The 26,643-nt window shown below is 48.3% G+C and overlaps 1 protein-coding gene across 1 annotated transcript in view; it reads right to left on the reverse strand.

The window, feature by feature from the left end:
* MPP3 (MAGUK p55 scaffold protein 3) overlaps positions 1 to 26,643 on the reverse strand; it is a 31,850-nt gene that overhangs the window by 2,164 nt on the left and 3,043 nt on the right. The window contains exons 6-19 of the mRNA XM_054457780.2: positions 26,487 to 26,567; positions 26,111 to 26,248; positions 24,211 to 24,292; positions 22,196 to 22,281; positions 20,367 to 20,441; positions 17,318 to 17,514; positions 14,502 to 14,566; positions 13,119 to 13,139; positions 12,480 to 12,521; positions 10,632 to 10,796; positions 10,446 to 10,526; positions 7,555 to 7,648; positions 7,250 to 7,358; positions 5,394 to 5,516 (exon numbers count right to left, since the gene is read on the reverse strand). Of these exons, the coding sequence (XP_054313755.2) occupies positions 5,394 to 5,516; positions 7,250 to 7,358; positions 7,555 to 7,648; positions 10,446 to 10,526; positions 10,632 to 10,796; positions 12,480 to 12,521; positions 13,119 to 13,139; positions 14,502 to 14,566; positions 17,318 to 17,514; positions 20,367 to 20,441; positions 22,196 to 22,281; positions 24,211 to 24,292; positions 26,111 to 26,248; positions 26,487 to 26,567 (1,359 nt within the window). The remainder of the gene's footprint in view (positions 1 to 5,393; positions 5,517 to 7,249; positions 7,359 to 7,554; positions 7,649 to 10,445; positions 10,527 to 10,631; positions 10,797 to 12,479; positions 12,522 to 13,118; positions 13,140 to 14,501; positions 14,567 to 17,317; positions 17,515 to 20,366; positions 20,442 to 22,195; positions 22,282 to 24,210; positions 24,293 to 26,110; positions 26,249 to 26,486; positions 26,568 to 26,643) is intronic.

Below are 26,643 nucleotides of genomic sequence, written 5' to 3' on the forward strand. Positions count from 1 at the left end.
GATGTTTTGGGTCCCTTACCAGGAACTCAGGTGCCAGACAATGGACAGATATTTAATGTTACACAAAACCCATGCCTTTGTGAGGAATTTCTCCCAATGTCATCTGGGGTCTGCCAACATACATCAAAACCACATGAAAGGCTGTGTGTTAAAAATGGAGTGCCTGGGCCCCACTCCAAACCCCTAGGTCGGAATCTCTGGGAGTAGAACCGGGGACTCTGTGTTGAACAGCCTCACTGTGACCTTGCTGCCTACTCACAGCTGCAGGGTGGTGGAGCATGAACGGGCCAGCTGCATTTCATCATCAGCCCACCTGCTTGGAACGCAGCATTCTGGTGGGCAATAAAGGAGATGGGATAGAAGACAAAACCAGCCAGGCTGGAAGGACACTGGCAATAGAATGCAGCTGCTTCTCCTGAAATAACAACCATGGGCCAGGGAGGGTTCTGACTCCTAGAAAGCTGGCACTGCCTGTGGACCTCATGATTTGGCCTTGAGTCCTAGGAAGCTGCCTCTTATTCTCCCTATGACTTCTTAACTCTGAAAAATGAGCCATTTCCCCTGCTTATTCAATCCTGAAATATTTGCAAAACAAAACAAAGCCAATATAGTAAAAGAAATGGGCAGATTGATCCTAAAATTCATACGGAAATGCAAAGGACCCAGAATAGCCAAAACAAGCTTGAAAAACCTGACTTCAAAACTTACTACAAAGCTAGTAATCAAAGTAAGACAGTGTGGTGCTGGCGTAAGAACAGACATGTAGACCAATGGAATGGGACTGAGACTCCAGACAGAAACCCTTACTTTTCTTGCCAATTGATTCTAGACAAGGGTGTTAAAATAATTAAATGAGAAAATAGTCTCTTCAACCAGTGATGCTGGAGTAACTGGCTATACACATGCAAAGAATGAAGTTGGACCCCTACTTTGGACAATCCACAGAAAATAACACAAAATAGATGATAGACCCAAATGTAACTGCTACAACTATAAATATCTTAAAAGAAAACAAACGAGTAAATCTTTATGACCTTGGATTCAACAATGATTTCTTAGATGTGACACCAAAAATATAAATGACAAAAGAAAAAATAGATACATTGGACTTTATCACATTTTAAAATGTTATGCCTCAAAGGATACTATCAAGAAAGTAAGGACCAGGCGTGGTGCCTCCCAGCACTTTGGGAGGCCTCGCGAGGCAGGTGGATCACCCAAGGCCAGGAGTTTGAGACCAGCCTGGCCAACATGGTGAAACCCCATCTCTACTAAAAATACAAAAGAAATTAGCCGAGCGTGATGGCATGCGCCTGTAATCCCAGCTACTTGGAGGTTGAGGCAGGAGAATCACTTGAACCTGGGAGGTGGAGGTTGCAGTGAGCCAACACCACACCATTGCACTCCAGTCTGGGCAAGAAGAACGAAACTGTCTCAAAAAAAAAAAAAAAAAAGAGAAAGTGAAAAGACAACTCAGAATGGGAAAAAATATTTGCAAATCATGCATCTGACAAGGGACTTGTATCCAAATAGATAAAGAATTCTTACAACTCAATAATAAAAAATGGACATTTAAAAATGGACAAAGTATTTGAATAGACATTTCTCCAAGAAAGATATAAAAATGGCCAATAAACACATGAAGAGATGCTCAACTTCACTGATGATTACAGAAATGCAAATTAAAACCACAATGAGATACCACTTCACACCTACTAGTAGTGCTATGATTAAAAAGACAGACAATAACAAGGGCTGGTGAGGATGTGGAGAAATGGGAACTCTTGAACACTGCTGCTGGGAATGTAAAATGGTACAGCTGCCACAGTAGAGTTAAACATAGAACTACCCTATGACCCGGCAATTCCATACCAAGGTATACACCCAAGAGAAATGAAAACATGTTCACACAAAAACTTGAATATGAACATTCATAACATGATTCATAATAGCTGAAAAGGTAGAAACAATCTAAATGTCCATTAATTGATAAATGGGTAAGCAAAATGTGGTACTCTACACCATGGAATATTATTCAGCCATAAAAAAAGAATGAAGTATTGATACATGAATGAACCTTAAAAACATTATATTAAGTGAAAAAAGCCAGATACAAAAGGTCTTACATTGCATTAATCCATTTATATGAAATGTTTAGAATAGACAAATTTATAGTGACAGTAGATTAGCAGTTGCCTGTGGCTAGGAAGGGGCTGGAGGAAAACAGATAATGGGAAATTCTAATGGGCTCAAGGTTTCTTTTTGAAGTGACGAAAATACTCTTAAATTGACTGTGGTAGTTGCAACAACTCTGTGAATACATCATTAAATTGTATGCTTTAAATGGGTGAATTGTACGGTATGTAAATTTTATCTCAGTAAAGCTGTTAACTCCCCCTCCAAAAAACACAGAAAACAAAACAAAATTTAGTCATGAGCCCACTATTCAGAGAGAATTGCCTTTAGCATTTTAGTGTATTTTGTGTGTAACACAAAATTAGAATCCTGATTTTTTATTTTCTGATTTATTTTTTCTCGTATTTAGCTATGTCATCAAATATTCCCCCAACACATGGCTTTTATTTATTTATTTATTTATTTTATTTATTTTATTTTTTTTTGAGACAGACTCTTGCTCTGTCGCCCAGGCTGAAATACAGTGGTGCAATCTCAGCTCACTGAAAACTGCCTCCCGGGTTAAAGTGATTTTCCTGCCTCAGCCTCCCAAGTAGCTGGGATTACAGACGCCCACCACCACGCTCAGCTAATTTTTGTATTTTTAGTAGAGACGGCGTTTCACCATGTTGGCCAGGCTGATCTCAAACTCCTGACCTCTGGTGATCCACCCACCTCGGCCTCCCAAAGTGCTGGGATTACAGGCGTGAGCCACCACTCCCGGCCCCAACATATGGCTTTTAACTGGCTATAATACTTCAATACACCCTGTAAGTGTCACGTAATGGAGTATATTGAACTGAGTCCCGACAGTGAACATTATTTAGGTTGTCTCTGATTTTTTTGTTATATGATGGGCATACTGTATGTTTCTTTTTTTTGTTTTTGAGATGGAGTTTGCTCTTGTTGCCCAGGCTATAGTGCAATGGCGCAATCTCGGCTCATTGCAACCTTCGCCTCCAAGTTCAAGCAATTCTCCTGTCTCAGCCTCCCAAATAGCTGGGATTACAGGCGCGTGCCACCACACCCAGCTAATTTTTTGTATTTAGTAGAGATGGGGTTTCACCATGTTGGTCAGGTTGGTCTCGAACTCCTGACCTCAGGTGATCCACCCGACTTGGCCCTCCAAAGTGTTGGGATTACAGGTGTGAGCCACTGCACCCAGCCAATATTGTATGTTTCTAAATGACTCTAGACTTAAGCTGATATTCCCCTATTCCCCTTAGAGTTTCTTGTGTTTTTTTTTTTTTTTTTAGATGGAGTCTTGCTCTGTCACCCAGGCTAGAGTGCAGTGGCGTGATTTTGGCTCACTGCAGGCTCTGCCTCCTGGGTTCAAGTGTTTCTCCTGTCTCAGCCTCCCGAGTAGCTGGGATTACAGGCATGTACCACCACACCTGGCTAATTTTTGTATTTTTAGTATGAGACGGGGTTTCACCATGTTGGCCTGGCTGGTCTCGAACTCCTGACCTCAGGTGATCTGCCTGCCTCAGCCTCCCAAAGTGCTGGGATTATAGGCGTGAGCCACCATGCCAGTCTCCCCCTTAGAGTTTCTAAAGGAGAAAATTTTTTTCTTTTTTCTACTTTTTTTTTTTTTTTTTTGAGACAGAGTCTCACTCTGTCACGTAGGCTAGAATGCAGTGGCATGGTCATGGCTCACTGCAGCCTTGACCTATTAGGCTCAAGTGATCCTCCCACTCCCACCTCAGTCTCCCGAATAGCTAGGACTATAGGTGTGTGCCACCACACCTGGCTACTTTTTGTAATTTTTTTGTAGAGATGGGGTTTCACCAAGTTGCCCAGGCTGGTCTTGAATTCCTGGGCTCAAGCAATCTGCCCACCTCAGCCTCCCAAAGTGCTGAGATACAGGCGTGAGACACCGTACCTGGCCAAAGAGAGAATTTCTAATGTTCCTTGTATGTATGCCATTCTAAATAATTTACTGAGACCAGGTACGGTGGCCCACACCTGTAATCCCAACACTTTGGGAAGCTGAGGCAGGAGGATCATTTGAGGCCAGGAGTTTGAGACCAGCCTGGGCAACACAGAGACACTCTGTCTCTATAAAAATTTTTTTTTTAATTGGCTGGGCATTGGTGGTACACGCCTGTAGTCCCAGCTACTTAGGAAGCTGAGGAAGACTGCTTGAGCCCAGGAGTTCAAGGCTGCAGTGAGCCATGATTGTACCACTGCACTCCAGTCTGGGCAATACAGCAAGATCCTGTCCCAAAAAAAATAAAAGGCTGGGCACAGTGGCTTACACCTGTAATCCCAGCACTTTGGGAAGCCAAGGTGGGAGGATCACTTGGGCCCAGGAGTTCAAGACCAGCCTGGACAACATAGTGAGTCCCTGTCTTTAAAAAAATAATAATAAAATAAAAAGTGTATCAATGTGGACAGTTAAAACTGAGAATTAGTATGAACTAGGATTGCATCAAAATCTTGACTCAGAGGCAGCTTCCTGACCAAGGGGAAGGATCCGAGAAGGCCGCTTTCAGATGAAACCAGCTATATAGGACAGCAAGCAAAGTCTATTCTGGGACTGAGTTGCTTCTGACTGTCCCCACCACCCATAACAACTTCCAACTCATTCTGCTAACTGACCCTGTTAAGAACCAAAAAAGATGAGTCACCAAGCCCATAACTCCTGGAAGAACTCTGTCAAATATTTAGGTTTTGGGTGAGGGTCTCACCATCCTGACATAGACTGGGCTGAACAAAGAATCTATGACAGTGAAACAGAAGTTCATTTAGGACACATCAGATGATCTCATCCACTAGTTTTAGAAATCCCTTCATTCACTGATGATTCAAACTGGTTTGATAGCAGTGATAATGACCTTGTTAGTTGGGGTTTCAATTTAAAATACTTGGATTTGGCCTAGGAGTATAGTTTGATGAGTACAGTCTGTCACACTCAGATGAGGTCCCTGACAGGTGTCACATTTTGGGGGAGGGTGCTTATGTGAGGGAGTGGAGGGGAGTGAGCCCAGGCAAAGCCACCTGCCTGGTTTAGGAGGCACTTCCAGCTGTTCACCTTGAGCCTTCTGGCCATGTAATCATCTTCTCTTAAGTTTTTCAATAGGCAAAATGGAAAGACAATCACATGTAGAAGGTGTGTCCCGCATCCCTCTTCAGCTGCAAGCACCCTTATGCAGCTAGAAGCATTCCTGTAACAGCCTCCCTTAGGCCTTCAGAAAAGAAACAATCTTTAAACTTACAAATGGGGCTGCCGTGTCCTCACAAGCTGGGGACATAGGTGGCGTTTTTCTTTTTTCCTGAATTGCAGGCTTTACAAATATAATATAGGGTTTAAATTCTGAGGTCCTCAGTTGTTTCAGTGCCTGAGAAAGAAAGTTCAGGAATATTATATACTTTTGAAGTGTTTTGTTGTGAAATATACTTTTGAAAGCTCAATAATCGTGTGCTTCGATCCCATAACCTCAACAGCAAAGGTCCTGGTTACATGGGTCCCACGACAATGGACTTCAGCTGGGCAGACCAACTGCTCCTTTTCTCGTCCTTCACTTTGACATTGAACTCAGCGGGGCCCTGAAGTCACACTCACTGCCAATAGAAGGTTCCTAAGCCTCAGCTCAGAGACAGTTGCTGTCTCTCTTAGCTCTGACCCCTCCGGCTATAATTAACCTTCTTAGGCTCCTCTCCACTTTCCATTTCTGAAGGGTGAGGAAGCATGAGTCAGTGTGTATCTATTTAGTCAAATGTCATCAATTTTGGACTACATTATTACAAACTTTGTGCTATTACATCTCCTCTTGGTATTCAAAGAAGAAAAGGTTTGCAAAGCAAATGAGATTACTGAACAGATCACTTAAACTGTAGACTGTAGAAATTGCACTCTTGGGCCGGGCGCGGTGGCTCACACCTGTAATCCCAGCACTTTGGGAGGCCGAGACGGGTGGATCATGAGGTCAGGAGATCAAAACCATCCTGGCTAACACGGTGAAACCCCGTCTCTACTAAAAATAACAAAAATTAGCCAGGCGTGGTGGGGGCACCTGTAGTCCCAGCTACTCGGGAGGCTGAGGCAGGAGAATGGCATGAATCCGGGAGGCGGAGCTTACAGTGAGCCGAGATCGCACCACTGCACTCCAGCCTGGGTGACAGAACAAGAATCTGTCTCAAAAAAAAAGAAAAAGAAATTGTACTCTTGATTAATGCATTTTATCTAGAATTAAGGGCTCCACTTGGAAACACTAGTATTAAACTGCTATATGCATTATCTGTACCCTTGATCAATAAAGTGATCAATAAAATCACTTTTCAAAGAAAATTTTGAAACTCAGACTTTTAATTTTGATCACTAACTCCCTGTAAGTCCAAATGAGTGAGTGTTTTCCTTTATAGGCATAATGTGCTTTTTGGAATATATTTCAAGCAAACTTCTTTAAAATAAAGCCTATAGTTTATACCATAAAATCAGAGATCTGTTTCTATAGAGGGGAAAAAAAAATCCCTAGATTGAGTTCAAAGCTTGGAAGTTTTTCTAAAAGACAAGGTTAAAAAGATGGTTAAGCCCCTGCTGAGCCCACAGCATGCTGGGTGTGAAGGAGTGGAAATGTTTTTGAAGCACTTCACAGGGCCATGTCTCCCTCCCTCTTTTTCCCCTTTAAACTGCTCTCCTCACTGCCTCCCTGAGTGGTTCTCTAAGCCACTGACTCCACCTGCCCTGGTTGGGGAGGGGGAGGCCTGGCACCGAGAGCTCAGCCCCAGCTTCACCTGGGTACTGATATCTAATTCTCTGGCACATTGCAATGGCCAGTCAGCACCACCAACTATTGTGTGATTTGTTCCATGCAGCAGTTATTAGCCTGGGTCTGTGGGCCACCAGAGTGTCCACAAGCTCCCTACAATTAATGCAGCATTTGTGGATAGAGGGGCATGTTTTGGGGTACAAGGCTTTCATTTGATTCTCAAAGGAAGACCCAAAGAAATTGAGCAGCCAGTGTTCTAGACTAAAAATTCCTTAGACTGAGGTTAAGTGTTGTGTAAAATGTACAATCCCCTAGTTATAAATTCCGTTAACCAGAAATGGCCAGTAGGCCCAGCAACTCACTTCCGGCTCCACGTCCACCAAACAAACTTTGTTTTTGGCCATAACAGCCTGAATGGCCTCCAGGCTGGTTCCATAGAGATTTTCCTTATATTCACCATGTTCCAGGAACCTAAAACACCACCAAAGGGGAAAAGGCCTTTAGTTCCTCAGCTTTCTTAAATTAGCAAAGCAAAGGGGACCTCCCAACATGACTTCTCTCCCGCTTCCCCCATCCTTTCCGGGAGCCCTCCCAGGAGCTCCAGTGGAATACAGATACAAAAACACACAACTGCCTGGAGGGCCAACGGGCCCATCAAGCAACGTACTTGTTGTGATGTAAGTCGGCCTCAAATGCTTGCTTAGACACAAAGTGATATTCCACTCCTTCCTTCTCATGACTCTTTCGGGGCCTCGTGGTATCTTTTAAAGAAAGAAGGAAAGCTGGGCAAAGAGATGTCACATCACAGCACGCAGGGACAGCAGCAGGCTTAGGCACTCATTTGGGAGTTCACTGCTGCTGTGTCTAAACCAAGCACTTCCACCTCATTGCATGTCCCTGTATCAGGCACTGTGCCTTTCCAGGCAGGCGTGTCACTGATTCACACAACTCTTTGATGTAGGCAAAAGGAGGCTTTTCCTTTTGCAGCTGAGAAAACTGAGGGACAGAGAGGTTCAGCACCGTGCACAGTGACCCACAACCAGTAGAGAGCACAGCCAGAATCAGTCTCTCTGCCAAATGCCCAGCTTATACCCTTAACCACTCTGCTAACTGACTCCCTGATGCTGTGGTTTTTGTTTGTTTTTTGTTTTTTTTTTTTTTGAGACGGAGTTTTGCTCGGTCCCCAGGCTGCAGTGCAATGGTATGATTTCGGCTCACCGCAACCTCTGCCTTCTCGGTTCAAGCGATTCTCCTGCCTCAGCCTCCCAAGTAGCTGGGATTACAGGCATGTACCACCACACCCGGCTAATTTTGTATTTTTAGTAGAGATGGGGTTTCTCCATGTTGGTCAGGCTGGTCTCGAACTCCCGACCTCAGGTGATCCACCTGCCTCAGCCTCCCAAAGTGCTGGGATTACAGGCGTGAGCCACCGCGCCCAGCAGATGCTGTGGCTTTTAAAGAATCACTTAAGGGACCCCTAGTCCTAACTTTTAATTCTTCATTGTTTTTTATTTTTTGAGAGCAAAGGAGCCACACATACACTTGACCCTGATGTATGCTTTTAATTCTTTAGTCAATTAGTTCTCAACTCCAGAAAAAGGAGACAGGAAGACAGACCGTCCCTATGTGGATCAGATGTGTTTCAGCAAGGCTGGCTCTCAAATAAAAATGTTAAAACACATGGTGTTTTCTCATTGATTTCCATAACAGAATCGGGATGCACACTTCTGAGGAAAATCAGGTCTTCCACAGAACAAGGGCACACACAAAGCTACACACACAGTATTTTCCAAAAGATAAAATAGGATCTTGAGGCACTGTGTCTTCTGGCCCATGGGAACCACCCAGGGGATGTCCTGTGTTCTTTCTGTGGCATCTTAGTCCAACCTCCGGTAGAGGTGCTAGGGTCACTTTTCCAACCATGTCATCCCCCTGCTTAAAAACTTGTATTTATCTATGGGTTACATTCTAAACACCCTAGCTGAGTATATGAGACCTGCGTGATCTGCCCAACCTCTCAGCTCCATTTTCCAGCACATCATCCACACTAACCTCCCCAGTCCCTAACACTGCTCTGTCCCTTTGCACATGTTGTTTCCTCTGTACAGAGAATTATTCCTTTCTCTTCTGCCTGGAAAACTCCTATTTACTCTTCAAAACCCAGCATAAAAGTCACTGCCTCTGGGAAGCCTTCCCTGACTCCCCCAGTTTCTAAAACAAAGGAGGAAAGTCTCCTGTCTGTGCAGTGCCTACAAGCAGGTGGGCCTGACCATCCAGGCACCTCTTCCCCAGGGGATGGATCCAGGGGGTTCTGAGCGATCAGTGTGTGAGCAACCTCTGCATGTCCTGTTTCAGTCCACCTGAAACTTCGAAGGCTGTAGCTCCCTGAAGCCCTCCAGGTCCATCACAGGTGTGCTGCCACAATGGCCTCCCCAGGGCCACCACCTCCCCCACATCCCTGCCACTTCAGATTGGGCTCTGGAAGACAGCTCTGACAACCCACAGACTAGATGCTGGGTCCAGGGGCCCAGGGAGAGTGGTGTGATCAAAGCAAGGCTTCGCGGTTGCTCTGCCCCAGAACACTCTGAGGAGGCCCCATTACCGCCGCCACAGTACCCCTCTCAGTAGCCACCAGGCATTCACACTGCATCCCTCTGAGGCCAGGGGGACTGAGAGTGAGTCCCAGAAAGGAAAGGGGCAGCCAAGGGCACGAAGTGGGAGGCGGCAGGTGAGAGGCCATTGTGCATCCTCATTAAAAACATGACTGGGGCAGGCTGCCTGGGTTTGAATCCTGGCTCTACCACTTACCAACTGTGTGATATTGGACAAGTTACTTAACCTCTCTGACCCTCAATGTCTTCCTCTGCCACACAAGATGATAACAATCTCTCTTCTCAGGGGTACTGGGAGGGCTGACCCAGGGCACTACACATAAAAGCTCTTGGTGCATTACCTGGCACCTTCGTTCTCCTCATCCTCATCCTCCTTATCACATTCAGAACCAGGATCCTCTGCCCACGGGCGCTTGACATCCCAGGGTGCCCCTGGCAGCAGTAAGCCCCAGGAATTGGCAGGGGAGGCATCACACAGGAATGTACCCAGCCACCCTGACAAACTGGAATCTGGCTATAAGGGAGTGCCGAGAAATACCACTCGCAGGGCTCTGTGGCTTCTCTGACCCGCCCTCTCATCCAAGCAGAGGGCAGGGGCCATAGGAGTCAAAATTCACTGTGATGAGGAGGAATGCCCCCTACTGTGGGGGCCCCTTGATGTCAGGTTGAGGATGCCACTTTGCCTACAATGTGCTCTGGACTCACCTCCCACCCAAGCAGGAACCAAGCAAGTGGTCCTCCAACTTCTGCCTCAGAGGGTCTCAGAGGACCACTGAGAGTGGATTTCTTCCCATCATGCCTTTGTCCCCCAATTTGCCAATAGCAGGCAGTGCCTAGTGATCCTTTAAACCCAAAGTAAGGATTTGGATGAATCTGGGGTGTTAAGTCCCCATGAAATATTTGTGCGTGTGCAGACAAACACGCACTCCCACATGGGCCCTCTTACGTGGAACAGCGACGCCAAAGTGCTGTGGGTTCTCAGCCACCACCTTTTGCTTCAGCTCGTGCAGTCGGGCTCCCAGAGACCCTGGGAAACAAGAGGAAGGCTGACCAGGGTCCCTGCTGAGCTCCCTCCCCACCTGCTCCAGGGAGGAAACCAGATCACTTCCTGGAAACCCAGGATGGCACCTACCGATCAGAACCACCAGGCGGGGCCGCTCTCCGGGCTGGTGTTGGTACCTGGCCACCTCCTCGTAAGTCAGCAGCTCCGGAGACTCAGCTCCGGAGGACATCTTCCCTTCCTGCGAGCCACCCAGTCTCTCCCTACAGCCCAGCCGGAAGCTCCTCCGAAGACCAGCTTGGGAGGAGGGACAGAGGGACACCATGGCATTTGTCCCAGGATCTCCCAGTAGAGACTTTTTCCACCTGGCCAGACCTGGAGATGGGACTGAGTCCCACTGACTTCTCCCAACCTCCTCCTGCTACTGGAAGAGGTTGTTCGGGAAATACAATAATAAGATGAAAGGGTGACCCCTGCATTCACAAACTAGGGCTTAAGGTCACTGTTTTACTTGGCATGTGACTGACCTTGAACAAGTCCCTTCATCTCTCTGAGCCTCAATTTCCTTATCTGTGAAATGAGGATATGAATCTACAAATACTATGTGTGGTCCTAGATTAGATCGTGGACCAAGGGAAAATGCCATAAGGGACATGATGGGGACAACTGTTAACATTTAAATAACAGCATACAATAGATTTGGATACATTTTAAATTCTCAGAATTTGATCATTGCCCTGAGAAAGTCTTTGGCCTTAGGAAATACATGCTGAGAGATTTAGGGTTAAAGGGACACGATGTCTACAACGAAGTCTCATATGACTCAGGAAAAAAAATGCAGAGATGTGGGAAAGGAAATTGAGCAAACATGGCAAAGGAGCAACAACTGGTGAATCTGGGTGTGGAGTATATGGGAGTTCTTTGTATAATTCTTACACCTTTTCAGTAAGTTTGAAATTACTTCAAAACAAAGTTAAGGGGCTGGGTGCAGTGGGTCATGCCTGTATCCCAGCACTTTGGTAGGCCGAGGCAGGCGGATCACTTGATCTCAGGAGTTCAAGACCAGCTGGGGAACATGGTGAAACCCCGTCTCTACAAAAAATACCAAAATTAGCCAGGTGTAGTGGCATGCACCTGTAGTCCCAGGTACTAGGGAGGCTGAGATGGAAGGATCATTTGAGCCTGGGAGGCTGAGGCTGCAGTGATTTGTGATCACACTACTGCACTCCAGTGTGGATAACAGAGCAAGACCATGTCTCAAAAAATAATTTAAAAAAAAGTTTAAAAACTTTTTAGAAAGGAGGATTGCTTGAAGCCAGGAGCTTGAAACCAGCTAGGCAACATAGCGAGACCCCATCTCTACAAAAAAAATTTTTTTAATCAGCTGGGCATGGTGTCAGGTGCCTGCAGTCCCAGCTACTCAGGAGGCTGAGGTGGGAGGACTGTTTGAGCCTAGGATGTTGAGGCTGCCGCAAGCTGCAATGTCACACACTACTGCACTCCAGTGTGAGTGACAGAGCAAGACCCTGTCTCTAAAAATTAACCAAAAAACAAAAAAAACTTTTTGCCTATCTCTAAGACCTTTGAAAAAACTGACCAAAACAAAAGAAGTGAAAAGGGGCTCTGGAGAGCCGCAAACACCCCTCACTGTGTGGTAGTGGTGTTAATATTGAATAAACTCCAATTGCGATGATGGTGATAATAATTAGTATTTTAATTAGTATTAATGTAGGGGTGTGTGTGCCTTTCCCGCCAGGACAGTGTGCCCCACGGCTGGGTAAAAGCTGGGTGGGGGCCCAACGCCTGGACATGCTCAGCTCCTGCTTAGGCTGAGAGAACTGAGGAGAGAGGGGGGTCCCACAGGCTCCGCTACTCCAGAAGGACTCCTCGGGCTCAGATCACCCTGATTTGACCTCTCCCTGACTCTGGGGCCTGGGGTGGGGCAGGTTGTGCATGTGGGTGTCAGGGGGAGCTACTTACCCACATAGTGCCCTTTGAGGTAGCCCTCACAGTCACAGGTTTCTGGGAAGCAAACAGAGGGAGGGAAGCCAGTGAGTCCCACCAGACACATCCGGCCCAGGGCACCCAGCCCCTGGATGGCCGGGCAGGAAGAGCCCCTGGGATGGTGTCTTGTGGGGAGCTCAGGGGAAATCCCGTGTCCTGGACACCCCAAGAAAGCAAGGTCCTCTGTTTTGCTCAGTTCTTCATGCTTAGGCCCCTAACAGCCTTTCCAGGCCCTGAGGGGGATTCTAGGCCAGCAGGCCTCCCCAGTCCCTGAGTGTGAGCAGTGTGAACAGGGAGGGATTCACTCCAGCCTGCCCTGCCTTCCCACCCCTTGTCTCCTATCCAGCCCCATCACAGCACAGCCAAGTCCTGGAAAGGCTGGGCCCCGCGTGTCAGGAGGGCAGGGAGGTGCCCCTAAGGCCTTGAACCCTGTCCCCACCAGCTCTGCCTGCCTCAAGGGAACAGCCCAGTCTGGCTGGCAGGGCAGGAAGAGGTGTGCAGACAGTGGGAGGGGCACAGCTGCCCAGATAGGGAAAGAACATGAGCCCCTCAGGCCCCAGACGTTCCATGGAAAAGGGGCCACGCCTGTGGACAGCGGATAGATACTGGGCCTACCTTTGTCACAAGGCTGATCATCTGCGGTTTGCACAAAAGACAGATGGAACAGCATTAGTGGAGGGAAGCGGGGACCCTGCGGCTGAGGGCAGCCATGGCCCGAGTGCCTGAGGAGCCCACCATCTGGCCTCTCTCCCTTTCCTCCAACGAACCTGTGATCTGAGCTGTGGCACATTATTAAACCCCAAGACCTGCTCTAATTAGTCTTCTTGTGGGTGTCTCATTAGCAGCCCAGAGAAAGCCAGCTCATCAGTGGCGCAGCAGCCTCAAGGCCACTGCACTCAGTGGCCCTTCTAACCTGACAGCAAGTCTGGAAAAGTGGCCATTGTCAGGGGCCCAGGGAGCAGCTTACTCTGGGATCCCGCAGTGGGAATAGGACCCACTCTCTCTTTTCTGGGTTGGAGTCTGGCCCTGGAAAATGCAGATGCCTGAGGATGGAGCGGGGTGGAGCAGAGCTGCAGGCCATCTGTGTTCTGGTCACCTGGCACCTGCTCAGGCCGCTCACTCAGTTACAAGTCTGCCCTCTAGTACCAGAGAGACCATGCCCTGGAAAAGCTTCCTCTCTACACGGGGCCCTACCCTGGGGCTCAGATCACAGGCCTTCAGAAAATGTGACCCCACCTCTGCTCACTTAACCTTGTGACCCTATATATTCCCAGCTTAGAAAAGATACCTGACTCTACTGACTTCACAGGGTTCCAAGAAGTAGGTGGATGTATATTCTAAACTGTAAAGTGCTATACGGTGTAGAGTTGCCAGATAAAACGCAGGACACCCACTTAAACTTGAATTTCAAATAAACAACAAGTAACTTCTTAATATAAGTATGTCTCAAATATTGCCCAGGACATACTTATACTATAATAAAAACTAAATAAAAACATACTTATACTAGAAACCAATCTGTCATCTATCTGAAATTCAAGCTTCAACTGGGCATCCTTTATTTGCATTTGCCCAGTCTGGCAACCTGGCAGCCCTACCAGAGGCACCGGGTCACACACGGCCTTCTCCATTCCCTTCCAACGCCAGTGCTGCTTCCATTTTCAGGGTCAGAGAGCCCTTGGGAATCTAATGAAAGCTGTGGATCCTCACACGCACATGCACACACGTGTGAACACACATACATCTGCACATCATTTTGGGAAAGCTGTTAACATACCCCCCAGCATCATCTATGGACTCCAAATATACAAGCTCCTCTCCAGGGACTAGCTGCCCCCCACCTCCTACTTCCCACCCCCTCCTTCCTCTGAAGTCCATGAGCTCAGACAAGATCCCTGATGCCCCCTCCAGCCCACTGCCTGCTTCTTCCCAGCCTGAATCCTCCCTCGCCCTAACCCCGGGCCCTCCCTGGAGTGCCATCCCTGACAATCTACTCACAGGGGGGCTTCTTGAGGCTCTGGGGGCTCGGCAGGGTGCCCGCGGCTCTCCGGTAGCTTAGTCGTCTGCAGGGACACAAAGGGATGGGCGGGCCCGTGAGCTGGGCCAGAGAACCACTTGAAAGGAACCTTCTGGAAAACTTGGGAAGCCAAGGCCTGGATCCCACAGGTGGGCACACACTGGACACTCTGAGGGCCTCCTGCTTCGCACTAAGTTCCAACGAAGGGAACACTTTCACAGGGCTCACTGGCTCACCAGGAGGAAGAAACTGAGTCTCTTGCTCCAGAAATAGCTCATCCAGCTCAAGATGGCCACACAGGGATCCAGCCCGGTATACGATCCTCAGCTCGTCATTACTCTCCTATGGCCAATTTCTAAGGAGAGGCAGCCCCTTCTCTACTCCCCAGCCTCCCCATCTCTGAGGGAGCTGGGAAATAGCAGAACGACTCCCAGGAGAGGCCGAGGACAGAAGTGACCCTAATTTAACACCTTCCCCTCAGCAGAAGGCTCAGCCCGGGCAGACTGTCCAATGTGGCTATGAGTGGAGAGCTGGGGCTCTCAGAGGTGTCTAGATTTCCACATTTAAATGCAGCTGAAGAGCCGGGTGTGGTGGCTCACACCTGTAATCCCAGCACTTTAAGAGGCCGAGGCGGGAGGATCACTTGAGGTCAGGAGTTCGAGACCAGCCTGGCCAACATGGTGAAACCCCGTTCTCTACTAAAAAATACAAAAACTAGCTGGGCATGGTGGTGCACGTCTGTAATCCCAGCTACTCAGGAGGCTGAGGCAGGAGAATCCAGGAGAATCACTTGAACCTGGGAGGCGGAGGTTGCAGTGAGCTGAGCTAGCACCACTATACTCCAGCCTGAGCAACAGAGTGAAACTATGTCTCAAAAAAAAAAAATGCAGCTGAAGAGCTCTCCCCCACATCCTCTGGTAAGATGTTGCCAAGACCTGTGAACCCTAAAATGGAGATGGGTCTGGGGTTCCCGAGCAGACAGAGCTTTGTTCTCAGACTTCAGCACCTCAGAATTGCCTGGAACATTTGTCAGAATGTGGGTTTCTGGGCGGGACCCATGGATCTGTATTTCTAACAAGTCCCCAGGTGACGCCGAAGCCCCCGGCCAGGGGGCCACACCTTGAGGGCCACTGAAATGGGTGAACCCTGAGGTTCTGTCCTTACCACAGTCCACACACCAAAAGATGTGAGGGCTACAACCCACAGTGGTAGTCACAACTGCCACCCTCTGACCCAAGACTGACCTTCTTGGAAGTCTAAAGAAATAATTTGAAACATGAGGAACAGTCTATGTGCAAGGTAAGTACTGCAGCTTTATAAAAGTGAAGAATTGGGAACAATCTAATAGAAGTGCAGCCACAGGAAAGCAGTGAAATCACTTAGCTAGTTCCTCCCAGAAGCCTTCCCTGCATTCCTGGATGAGGGCGCAGCCTCCTAATATGAACTCACACAGCACCATGTCCTCTTCCCCTGCACCCATCATGTTTATAAAAATTGTGTGTTTGAAGAGTGTCTGGCTTTTCCACTGAACTGTAAGCTCCTCCAGGACAGAAACCCTGGGTTCACAGCAGCCCACAAGATGCCCAGCACATGCCAGCTCAATTCATCCTAAATACCTGCCGCCTAGGAATGAATGGCACAGCTCCTGATGAGTTAGTATACAGCCACTAAAATCACACTACAAAAACGATGCTATAATATGGAAAATACTCATGCCAAAAATGTTTAAAAAAAAAAAAAAAAAAAAAAAGCAAGACCCCAAATTCTGTATGCAACACTCACATAAAAAGCACAGTAAAGAAATAAACTATGCAGTTTAGATAGGGGTGAGATGTGGTGAATTTTCTTTCATAGTCCTCCTCTTCTGTTTTTTTTCTGTTTTTTTTTTTTGAGTCAGGGTCTCACTCTTACTCAGGCTGGAGTGCAATGGTGTGATAACAGCTCACTGAAGCCTTGACCTTCTTGGGCTCAAGTGATCCTCCCACCCCAGCCTCCCGAGTAGCTGGGACAACAGGTGTGTGCCACCATGCCCAGCTAATTTTTTATTTTTTGTAGAGACAAGGTCTTACCATGTTGCCTAGGCTGGTCTGGAACTCCTGGGCCCAAGGGAACCTTCTGCCTCGGGTTCCCAAAGTGCTGGGATTACAGGCATGAGCCACCACCATGCCCAGCCTCTCTTCTGTGTTTTTATATTTTATTTCTCAGCATTCTCTAAGCATGCATTATAAAATATACATTAACTTAGGCTGGGCCCAGTGGCTCATGCCTGTAATCCCAGCACTTTGGGAGGTCAAGACAGGTGGATCACTTGAGGCCAGGAGTTTGAGACCAGCCTGGCCAACATGGCGAAACCCTGTCTCTACTAAAAATACAAAAATTAGCCAGGCATGGTGGTGCACGCCTGTCATCTCAGCTACTCGGGAGGCTGAGGCAGGAGAATTGCTTGAACCCAGGAGGTGAAGGTTGCAGTGAGCTAAGAATCGCCACTGCACTCCAGCCTGGGTGACAGAGTGAGACTCTGTCTCAAAAAAAAAAAAAAAAAAAAATACACACACACACATATACACACACACATATTAACTTAATAACATAAATTTCCATAGATTCCTTTAAATCTCAAATAACCATCATTACTAGTTATGGGCAAAGACCAAACACAAGTGCAACTGGTACTTACCTTGGGGGAACAACGCTCAGCAGGCCCCTCTGGCTGTGAGGACAGAGACTTGGGGATCTGCAATGTACCTGTCCCTCTGCCACGCTGGAACCAGCCCTTCACGACACACCCCAGACCCACCTCTCCTGGAACCGCTTGGAGGGGATGAGGCCGGCTCGAAGGTTGGTGTCCCCGACTCGCTTGGCTTGCCACCACGTGGGGTCATCCTGGCTCACTACCTCCAGGACTTGCCTGCACTGGAAGGGCAGGCCCGCCTCCTGGCAAGGGATGGCCCGGTCCTCCCGAGGGTTGTAGTGGAAGAGGGCGCGCATGAACACCTGCACAAGGAGGGCTCTGGTGAGGCGGCCCTTCCCCCAAGTGAGCACAGACAGGTCATTGTCACATAAAAGGCCCCATGACAACGACCATCCACACTTAGGAGGACCAAGTGGCTTTTCGAATAGAAAGCTACTTGGAAATACACTGCACATATGTTCTTAACTGTTCTTCAACCATTTGGGATACTATAGTCAGGAAGTCCATCAAGAATCAGAAAATTAATAGGCCCCATGACTGAATGTCTCTTTCCCACCTAAATATTTCCTTATTTACTTGACCAGCTGTCCTCATAACAGCCTCTTAGCATACACACAGCAACAACTAATCCTGGGAACAAAAAGTAGAGGCAAGCACAATTTCTAACTCAAGTGTTATTTTTGATACGCCAACTGCGCTGACGGAAGGCAGCAGCCATCTGTTATATAAGTAATCTAGATGTTTGGGTAAGAACACAAATATCAACAAAACTACTGTTACTGACTCCTCACCATCACTTTTCACTGGGTAATTGACACCCACAGCTCTTACGGCTCAATCCTGCCTCATCTGCCATAGACTCAGCCAAGCCCTAATTCCCCCCTGGAGAAGATGGTGTGAGGACACAGCATTTTTCACACTTCCCTGTTCTCTTCGATAATTTAGTGGCATAGTTAATTTTATTTATTTCTATTTTCAGACCATTAGGGCCCAATCACTTCAGTGGCAAACAGGAAAAAAAAAAGCAATCAAGGGTCTTCCTCAGACAGACACAAACTGTATACCTTTATATGCCAACCAGAAAATATTCCATCAGACAATAGTAAGGACTTTCTGGTATATGTTGTGGGGACAGATGCCCTTAACCAGCCACAGATGTTACCAGGGTCCTAAGCACTCAGAAGAGTGTAATCTTAAGTGGCCAGCCCAAATCAAGCATCTGGATCAAGAAGAAATATTCAAGAAGGATGGGCTGGGGGACAGGCTATTCATTTTGTCCTTTAGGAAAACCAAGTTCTCTTCCTCAAAGAGGGTTCCTCAAGTCAGAACCCTCAAAGTTGCATATGGGGACCACATTCGCTTGTCCTAGGAAGAATCACTTTCCACCAGGTAAGAGGAAATATTATGCCCTGGGATTTAACCAAAGAGCACAAATAAGAAACAGCTATATAAAGATTATTTCTTCACTTGCTGTAAAAAACTGTCATTGAAGATGTAGTCCACTACAAATCCACATTCTTCAAAGTATCGACTGACATCTCCTCTGTGCTAGATGCTGTAATGTCTCTTCTTTCATGCATTAAGTACTGAGAGGCAGGTATGGGAATCAATCTTGAAAAACTGGCATGCTTCCTTCCATTCTCTGCTCAACAGGATGTAATTCATTATGCTCTCCTTTTTGCCTTGGCTGCCAGGAAACTCATACCCAAATGTACTGTGAAATCAAAGTGATGCCCTCCTCTCTATCTCATCAACCACCATCTCACAGTTCAGGTCTTAATAATGTCTCATCTGGGCTTTTACAAGAGTCTTCTACCAGGCCTCCCTGCCTCCAACCTCTCCCCACTCCACCCTCCCCACCGTGGCTGCCTCAGGGAGCTTTCTAAAACACAAATATAACTGCACCACTCCCATCCTAGAAAAAAAATAATAATAAGCTGTTATCTCTTGGGTTGTGGGATGCCCTCCCATATGCCCCAGGGCTGGACCATTCAGTGCAGCTTGGGCTGACTTCCAGCTGCCAGCACCTGCATCTCTTTGCCTAAGGACTTACTTTCTCTGGCCACTGGAACCTACTCTTCTCTAGTCCAGCAGGCAGAAGTTACTAGGAATTAATTCCCTGGGTGCAGCCTGGCAGGAGTTGGTATATAGATCGCCCAGCTCCCAGGGCCCCTGGGTGGGATGATGGAGGCGTGTGTTCTACAGGGGAAGAAGTAGTTCCCCAAGTTTCCAGCAGGACTAAGCTCCAGCTGCCCATAGTGGTAACCTGCTTGATAACACACCGTTAGTCAGATCGGCTGTCTTCCCTTTCCCAGTCCTGTACTGCTATTTCCTGGGGCCACTTCCCAAATAAACCATTTGCATTCAATCCTTGTCTCAGGGTCAGCTTCTAAGAGGCCCCAAACTAAGCAAGGATTATGCCAAAACCCTTAACAAGGCATTCGAGGCCATTCAGAACATAGGCTTAACCCACCTCCCCAGCAAAACCCACCACCATCCTCCCCCCAAAGCCCCACCACATTGCCCTTAACGTGCTCCTCCCCAGAGTGCCAGGGAGCCTCTGTATGGGCAGACCCCACCAAGGTCCTACTTGTCTTTACCTTCTTCAGGCCTCAGTTCCAACACCCCCATTCTGTGACACCCTCTAGGATGACTGTAACTCTTTGTACAGAATCTTGGCAAAGCACTTATCACATAGCAATGAAAGACTTGCTGCCCTTCTGCACCAGGAAGCCTTGAAGCTACCAAGAGTCCCTGTCTCCAGCATCTGGCAGAGTGCCTGGCACAGAGGAGGTGACCAAATAAGGCAGGCTCAGCAGCAATTAAACAAATAGCAGTTACTTAATTGGTTCAGAATTCAGCACACTTGGTACCCTCTCCTCCTCTTCATGGCCCTGAGTTTCTATTTCAATTAAAATAACCTTGTCTTTTATTAGTAAGTCATGTCAAATCCTGTTTAGAAAGAGGCAGGATACAAACAAATGAATCACTTTGTGACGGAATTAAAGTCCTCCACTGGGCACAGATTACTAGGATCAGATCTATGATCTGCTCCCAAATGACTGTTACAAGAGGCTGGACTGGATCCAGCCCCCAGCCAGCGAGCTGCATCTCTCAAGCTGAGAGAGGGCACCACGGACCCACCTCCCCATACCTTGCTCTCTTTTAAGCGATCTTCCTCCTGGGTGGCTGGGATGATTTTTAGGGTGATGGATCCCTGGGACTGGGCCTGAAACGAAAGAGAACAGAAGCTTCTCGCCTACCAGGTCTAACCCTCCAAGAGTTCAACTCCTACTTCCCAGGCCTAAAAACTGATGTTCAGAAAGTCCGACTTGCAGCCTCCCCTGAGGCCCACCCTTCTAGGATGGTGCCCTGGTTGAATGAACTAAAACAAAATTCAGTAACCAAGTAACTGTACGTTTTTGTATTTTTTAGTATTTTTATTATTTTTAAGCCAGTTCAAATTTAGCAGTGGGGGGTTGGTAACTGTATTTTCAAAAGACAAAGGGATGGAAGACTTTCCATGAGAACCCAAGGACACTACGTGTTGAATTCCAATTCTCCATCCCTCCTGACTGCTAGGGCCCCAGAGGGCTCCCTTCCTTGCTTTTCTCTTGGGTCATCTGAACAACCCATTTTGGTTTCCTTTGCCTCTTTCCTGCCTGATTTGGGGCTGGTCTCTGATTAATACTTCTCTCTTTGCTTCCATCTCCCCAAGCTCAGGCCATGCCCAGCTTTCTAGGAGCTCCCTTCACCCCCATCTATAGAGACCCTGCAGCGCAATGCCAGGGGCCCAACAAGGAAGAATGCAGTCGGACCAGGACAGCAGGGCCCAAAAGATCACCTCCTGGCCTCTCCACTACCCAGAAAGCCCAGACCCTTGCTCTGGAGCACATGAAAGTTGGCACCCAAAGCCACAAAAAAGCAAGCTTGGGCAAAAGGACTGAAAGGCCTGCCTGCAATCTGCATCCTCTACAGAGGGGGCTTTATTTTGTTGTTGTTTTTTTGTTTTTTGAGATGGAGTTTTGCTCTGTTGCCCAGGCTGGAGTGCAGTGGCATGATCTCGACTCCCTGCAACCTCCGCCTCCTGGGTTCAAGCAATTCTCCTGCCTCAGCCTCCCAAGCAGCTGGGATTACAGGGGCCCACAACCACGCTCAGCTAATTTTTTGTATTTTTAGTACAGACGGGGTTTCACCATGTTGCCCAGGCTGGTCTCGAACTCCTGACCTCAGGTGATCCACCTGCCTCAGCCTTCCAAAGTGCTGGGATTACAGGTGTGAACCACCAAGCCCAGCCCAGAGAGGGCTTTAAACAGTTGGCCTCCTCTTTTCAGATCTCATCCTGTTTCTGCCCCCAAAACCATCAGAAGTCAGCAAAGTGTCAGGTCAGCGGAGGAATCCTGAGGATAAAGGGGACCAAGCTATGATTGGGGCTTTTCACAATTTCAGTTTTGACTTCAACTCCCCAGAATGGACCATGGAGGTTGTTTTCAGCCAAGCATTTAATACCTTAAAATCCCCTTACACTTCTGAAGGGCTTTACCCTTTTCCAGATGTTAGCATCCCAATGATAACCACACATTGGTTGAGAAAGAATCTCTATCCCAACATTAAAGGAAAGGAAATGGAAACTCAGATGATCTGATGGCTTGTCCAAGGTTGCACAGCTGGAAGGAGGCAGAGCCAGGATTCACAACCAGGATCCAGGACCCAGGAGGGGCCATGTGAAAGGGAGCCAGGGGAAGGAAGGCAGGCTATGCTGAGGAGAGGGTCTAAGAGAGGCAGATGGAAGGGAAGTTCCCCTCCTCCTGCCGCCACCCCATACCCCGGGCACACTGTTAGGGGCACACCATAAGGCCACTTTGCCTGCCACCTCCTCAGAACAACAGCAAGGCTAAGCCAGAATCTGTCCTGGCTCCAGGAAGTGCCTTGCTCTGGGTGTCTGAAGACCCAGCACATCCCTAGCAGGCTTGTAGCACGGACCAGAATCTGGCTGATCTCGTCGGGCCGCTTGTGCAGGACTGCAATCCCGTTGACTTCTCGGAGCTCATCTCCAACGTGGACCAGGCCTAGGAGACACAGGGACTGACCATCAGCACAGGAGGAGGACCTGAGCACCCCTCGCTCAGAGCTCCAAGCACCACAGGGGCCAGCCTGAGGAGCCCATTGCAGGGCCAACTCAAGGTTTAAAGTTGATGGGTGGGACTGGGGCGAACTAAGCCCCGCTAAGCGCTGGGTACCTCACTCAGCATGGAGGGCTCAAATCACCCAGTAAAATCTCCAATTCACAAGTTGGCACCTGAGACCCAGGAAGATCAAGCAGCTTGCCTAAGGCCACATTGCTAAGAAATAATGAAGCCAGTATTCAAACACAGTTATTCTGATGTAGAAAGCCTGTGTTCCTTTTGCTATAACCTCTGCTTCTTTAAAATTATCATTAACTCTTTGCTTTCCTAGGTTTACAGATATATTCCTAGAATGGCGTTCTTAAGTCTTAATAAGGAAAGACAAAGGCACCAATGAAGACATCATTAAGAGTGTAAACACACTATGAGCCTCTGCCTGAATGACTAATGTCTCTGCATATTAGGGCCCTATTTGCTACTCAAAGTAGGCACTGGCCTGGCTGCATCAGCATCACCTGGAGGCGGGTTAAAAGTGCAGAATCTTCAGCCTAGCTCAGACCTGCTGAATCAGTCTGCATTTTAACAAGATGCTCAGGGAATTCGTGTACTCTTTAATGTTTGCAAAGTGCTGGTCTAGGATTCTCTGCAACGATGACCCCCCCTAGACTTTGGGGGTAACATTCCCCTATACCAGAAGGTTTGTCTCCCAGCTTAGTAGCTCTTCGACACACCGGTGATTCTCAACCTTTCCACCCAAATGAATCTGGGGCACAAACATTCTCTTTGTAATAGCAGCTTGACAAGACCTGGGGTGGTGGGGAAGGGTGTCATCCCTGTCCCACAGTTAGTAATCCCGCAAGCCCATGCTATATTCTTAACTGTCACAGTCCTTGGACTAAACCAACGCATGAGCTTCTTCTCAATCATCCCAAAGTACTCCATGACTATGACTATTATATATATACATATATATATTTTTTTTTTTTGAGACGGTCTCACTGCGTCGCCCACGCTAGCGTGTAGTGGTGTAATCATGGCTCACTGCAACCTCAAACTCCTGGGCTCAAACAATCTTCCTGCCTGGGCCTCCCGAATAGCTAGGACTTACAGGTGTGGGCCACCCGTGCATGGCCTATACTTTCTTTTTCTTTCTTTTTTTTTTTTTTTGAGATGGAGTTTCACTCTTGTTGCCCAGGCAGGAGTGCAATGGCGCGATCTCGGCTCATTGCAACCTCCACCTCCCAGATTCAAGCAATTCTCCTGCCTCAGCCTTCCCAAGCAGCTGTGATTATAGGCATGTGCCACCAAGCCCAGCTAATTTTGTATTTTTAGTAGAGATGGGGTTTCTCCGTATGGGTCAGGCTGGTTTCGAACTCCCGACCTCAGGTGATCCGCCCACCTCAGCCTCCCAAAATGCTGGGATTACAGGCGTGAGCGCCATGCCCGGCTTTTTTTTTTTTTTTTTTTTTGAGACAGTCTCACTCTGTTGCCCAGGCTGGAGTGCAGTGGCATGATCTTGGCTCAATGCAACCTCCACCTCCCAGGTTTGTGCGTTTACTAGAAATGGGGTTTCGCCATGTTGGCTAGGCTGGTCTCGAACTCCTGGCCTCAAGTGATCCGCCCGCCTCGGCCTCTTAAAGTGCTGGGATTACAGGTGTGAGCCACCATGCCCAGCTGGCCTATATTTTCTATTAAAATTTCTACTGACTTGGGAAGGAGATGAGAATTCCAGCCACAACCCCAGAAAGCAAAGCAAATCCCAAACAGGTGACCTGATAGGAGGGAGGTAAGGGGACCTATGAGCAAAGGTGGAGGGCTCTGGAACAATGGCCATGATCGGGGCTGGGCCAGCTTTGCACTGCCGCCACTCACCGCTCCTGTCTGCTGCGCCTCCTCGCATGATCCTGGCCACCACAACAGCCCCTGAGTGCTCGTCCCGCCGGATGGTGGCACCCTGAACCCGAGACAGAAGAGACAGGTTCTTAAGCAGCAGCTCCAAACCTCAGACCCCTACTCTCTGGGCCCAACACAGCCTCCCCAGTCCCTCCTTCTGACAGTCCAGAGAGATCAGTGGGGACCTTCCCAAAGCTGAAGACAAAACAAAACCAACATCCCCCATTAATACAGCCCTGCACTTTACAGTTTACAAGGCGCAATAACGCTGCAACATTTTAGATGAGGGACTGGGGCTCAGAGAAGTTAAATATCCTCAAGGTCACCCAGCTGGTAAAGGGGAAAGCTTTTTGTGATGCCAAATCCAGTACATTCTCCATCACATCTCTGTCATATCACAGTTCCTACCACTTGCAAAGACATTTAATAATGAGGATGATACGTGCCAGCTAATTCTCACCCTGCCTCTACCCAATCACAGGGTTACTGGGCCTTCTGCTGCTGCTGAAGGAAACCAATTATGCACCCCAGCCAGGGCTTCGGGACCAGGACTTGGCCCAAGAAGCACAGCAGAGATGACACTTAGGATGAGAAAGGCACTAATGAGCCCTCGATTTCCTGCACCACACAGGCCGGACTGCAGCAGGACAGCAGAAAGCTTAAGAGCTAAGCTCTAGGGCTGGACAGCCTTGGGTGTGAACACAGTTCTGCCGTTTACAAAAAGCATGTGGCCTTCGCAAGGAAATCTCTTATCCTCTCCAAGCCTGTTTCCTGTGAGATGTGGGACAGCATTTAACTCACAGTGTTGTTGCAAGGATTCCACGCAAGGCACTTAGTACACAGTAAGCACTCAACATATGTTAACCACTTATGAGTGGCTGTAACTGCAAACACATTTGCACACTTATTGTTATCATCTGTGCCATCTACTTGAAGTACGTAAGATAATTATTGCTAGAAAGAGAGGCCATCAACTAAGAACCCCAGGACTTCTAGCCCCCCAGACCTGAGAACTTTCCAGCATCGCTATCCATCATTTATTCAGCTCTGAACTGCCAGCACCCAATACAGAGCCTGGATAGGAGGGCTCACAATGTGTTTGCTAAATCAATGGATGGCCGCTCCATTTTACAGGTGAGGAAACAGAGGCAGAGGAGAGATCCTCGTCTGTTTGCAGAAGAGGCTCGTCGGAGGTCATTTGGGGAAAGTTGGAAATAGAGAATGCCAGCTGTGGGATCCTCTGGAGCCAATCTCAATTCTCTGGGCTTCCACCACTTCTGTGCATCTCATAAACAACGCTGTCCCTTTGCTCGGTAAATCAATGCTGAACCAGGACCAAAGTGATAGCAATCTGTCTGCTGGGGAGAGGAATGCCCTGTGCTTCCTCAACATTCAGAGCAGGCATTGTCACACGTTTTCTATAAGGGGCCACATGTAAATATTTTAGGCCGGCCACACAGTCTCTGTCACAACGACTCAACTCTGCCATCACACTATAAAGGCAGCCACAGCCAATCTGTAAGTGAATGGGCCTGGTTGTGCTCCAAAAAAGCTTTATTTTAAAAAATAAGCTGTGGGTTGGGTTTGGCCCTTGGGCTATAGTTTGTCCATTTCTGGCTTAAAGCATGATCAGGGTCACCCTGTACAATTGTGCAGGTTATTAACTACACAAAGGGGGTTGGCCACAGTTGAGAGAGGCTGTATCCACCTAGAGAAAGGGGTGCCCTGCACACAGAGGCACCACAGGGATGAGCAGCAGCCCCGGCAAAGCTGCCGTCACTCACTCTGAAGACTTCGGGGAGGGTCTTGTCCAGTGTTCTGGGTGGGGGTGAGAGGCAGGGGAAGAGTGGGTTAGAGAGAGGCAGACAGCAGAACCTACCAGGGGTTCCTTGTTCTTCACCAAGCGGACGATCTTCACCGATTCCTCATCAAAATCCTCATCGATATTGTCAGGCAGAGGCGGGAGAATAGGGTCAAAATTCTTCTGGGCAACCGTGTCATGTACCATGAGCACAGCCTGCCGGGAAAGTCAGAGAAAAGGAAGGCTGGCCCGCCGCTCACAGGGTCAGCAGGCCGCAGCTGGCCGGTGGTCTGGAGGGTGGCAGACGCCATGCCAGAGAGACAACTGCCCAGACACTAGTGCTGAGGATCGCTCCCTCAGAAGTCTCCACTCCTCAGCCTCACAAGGAGAGCTCCCTCCGCCCCCATCCCAGGAGACCCAGAGGCATGGCTGGGCAGGGGCTGTGTGTGACTACCCTCAGGTGCGGGGTGGACAGCAGCTGGAGCAGCTCCCTCTCATCACTGTGCACAGAGGCGGCCTGCAACTCCTCCATCACCTGCAGAGAATGAGACAGGCGCCACTGATGGCTGGAGGTGACCCTGCCCCACATCTGCTGGGTCCTTCCTCTTTGG

This window comes from Pongo pygmaeus, chromosome 19, assembly GCF_028885625.2.
Source record: "Pongo pygmaeus isolate AG05252 chromosome 19, NHGRI_mPonPyg2-v2.0_pri, whole genome shotgun sequence".
Lineage (NCBI taxonomy): Eukaryota > Metazoa > Chordata > Mammalia > Primates > Hominidae > Pongo > Pongo pygmaeus.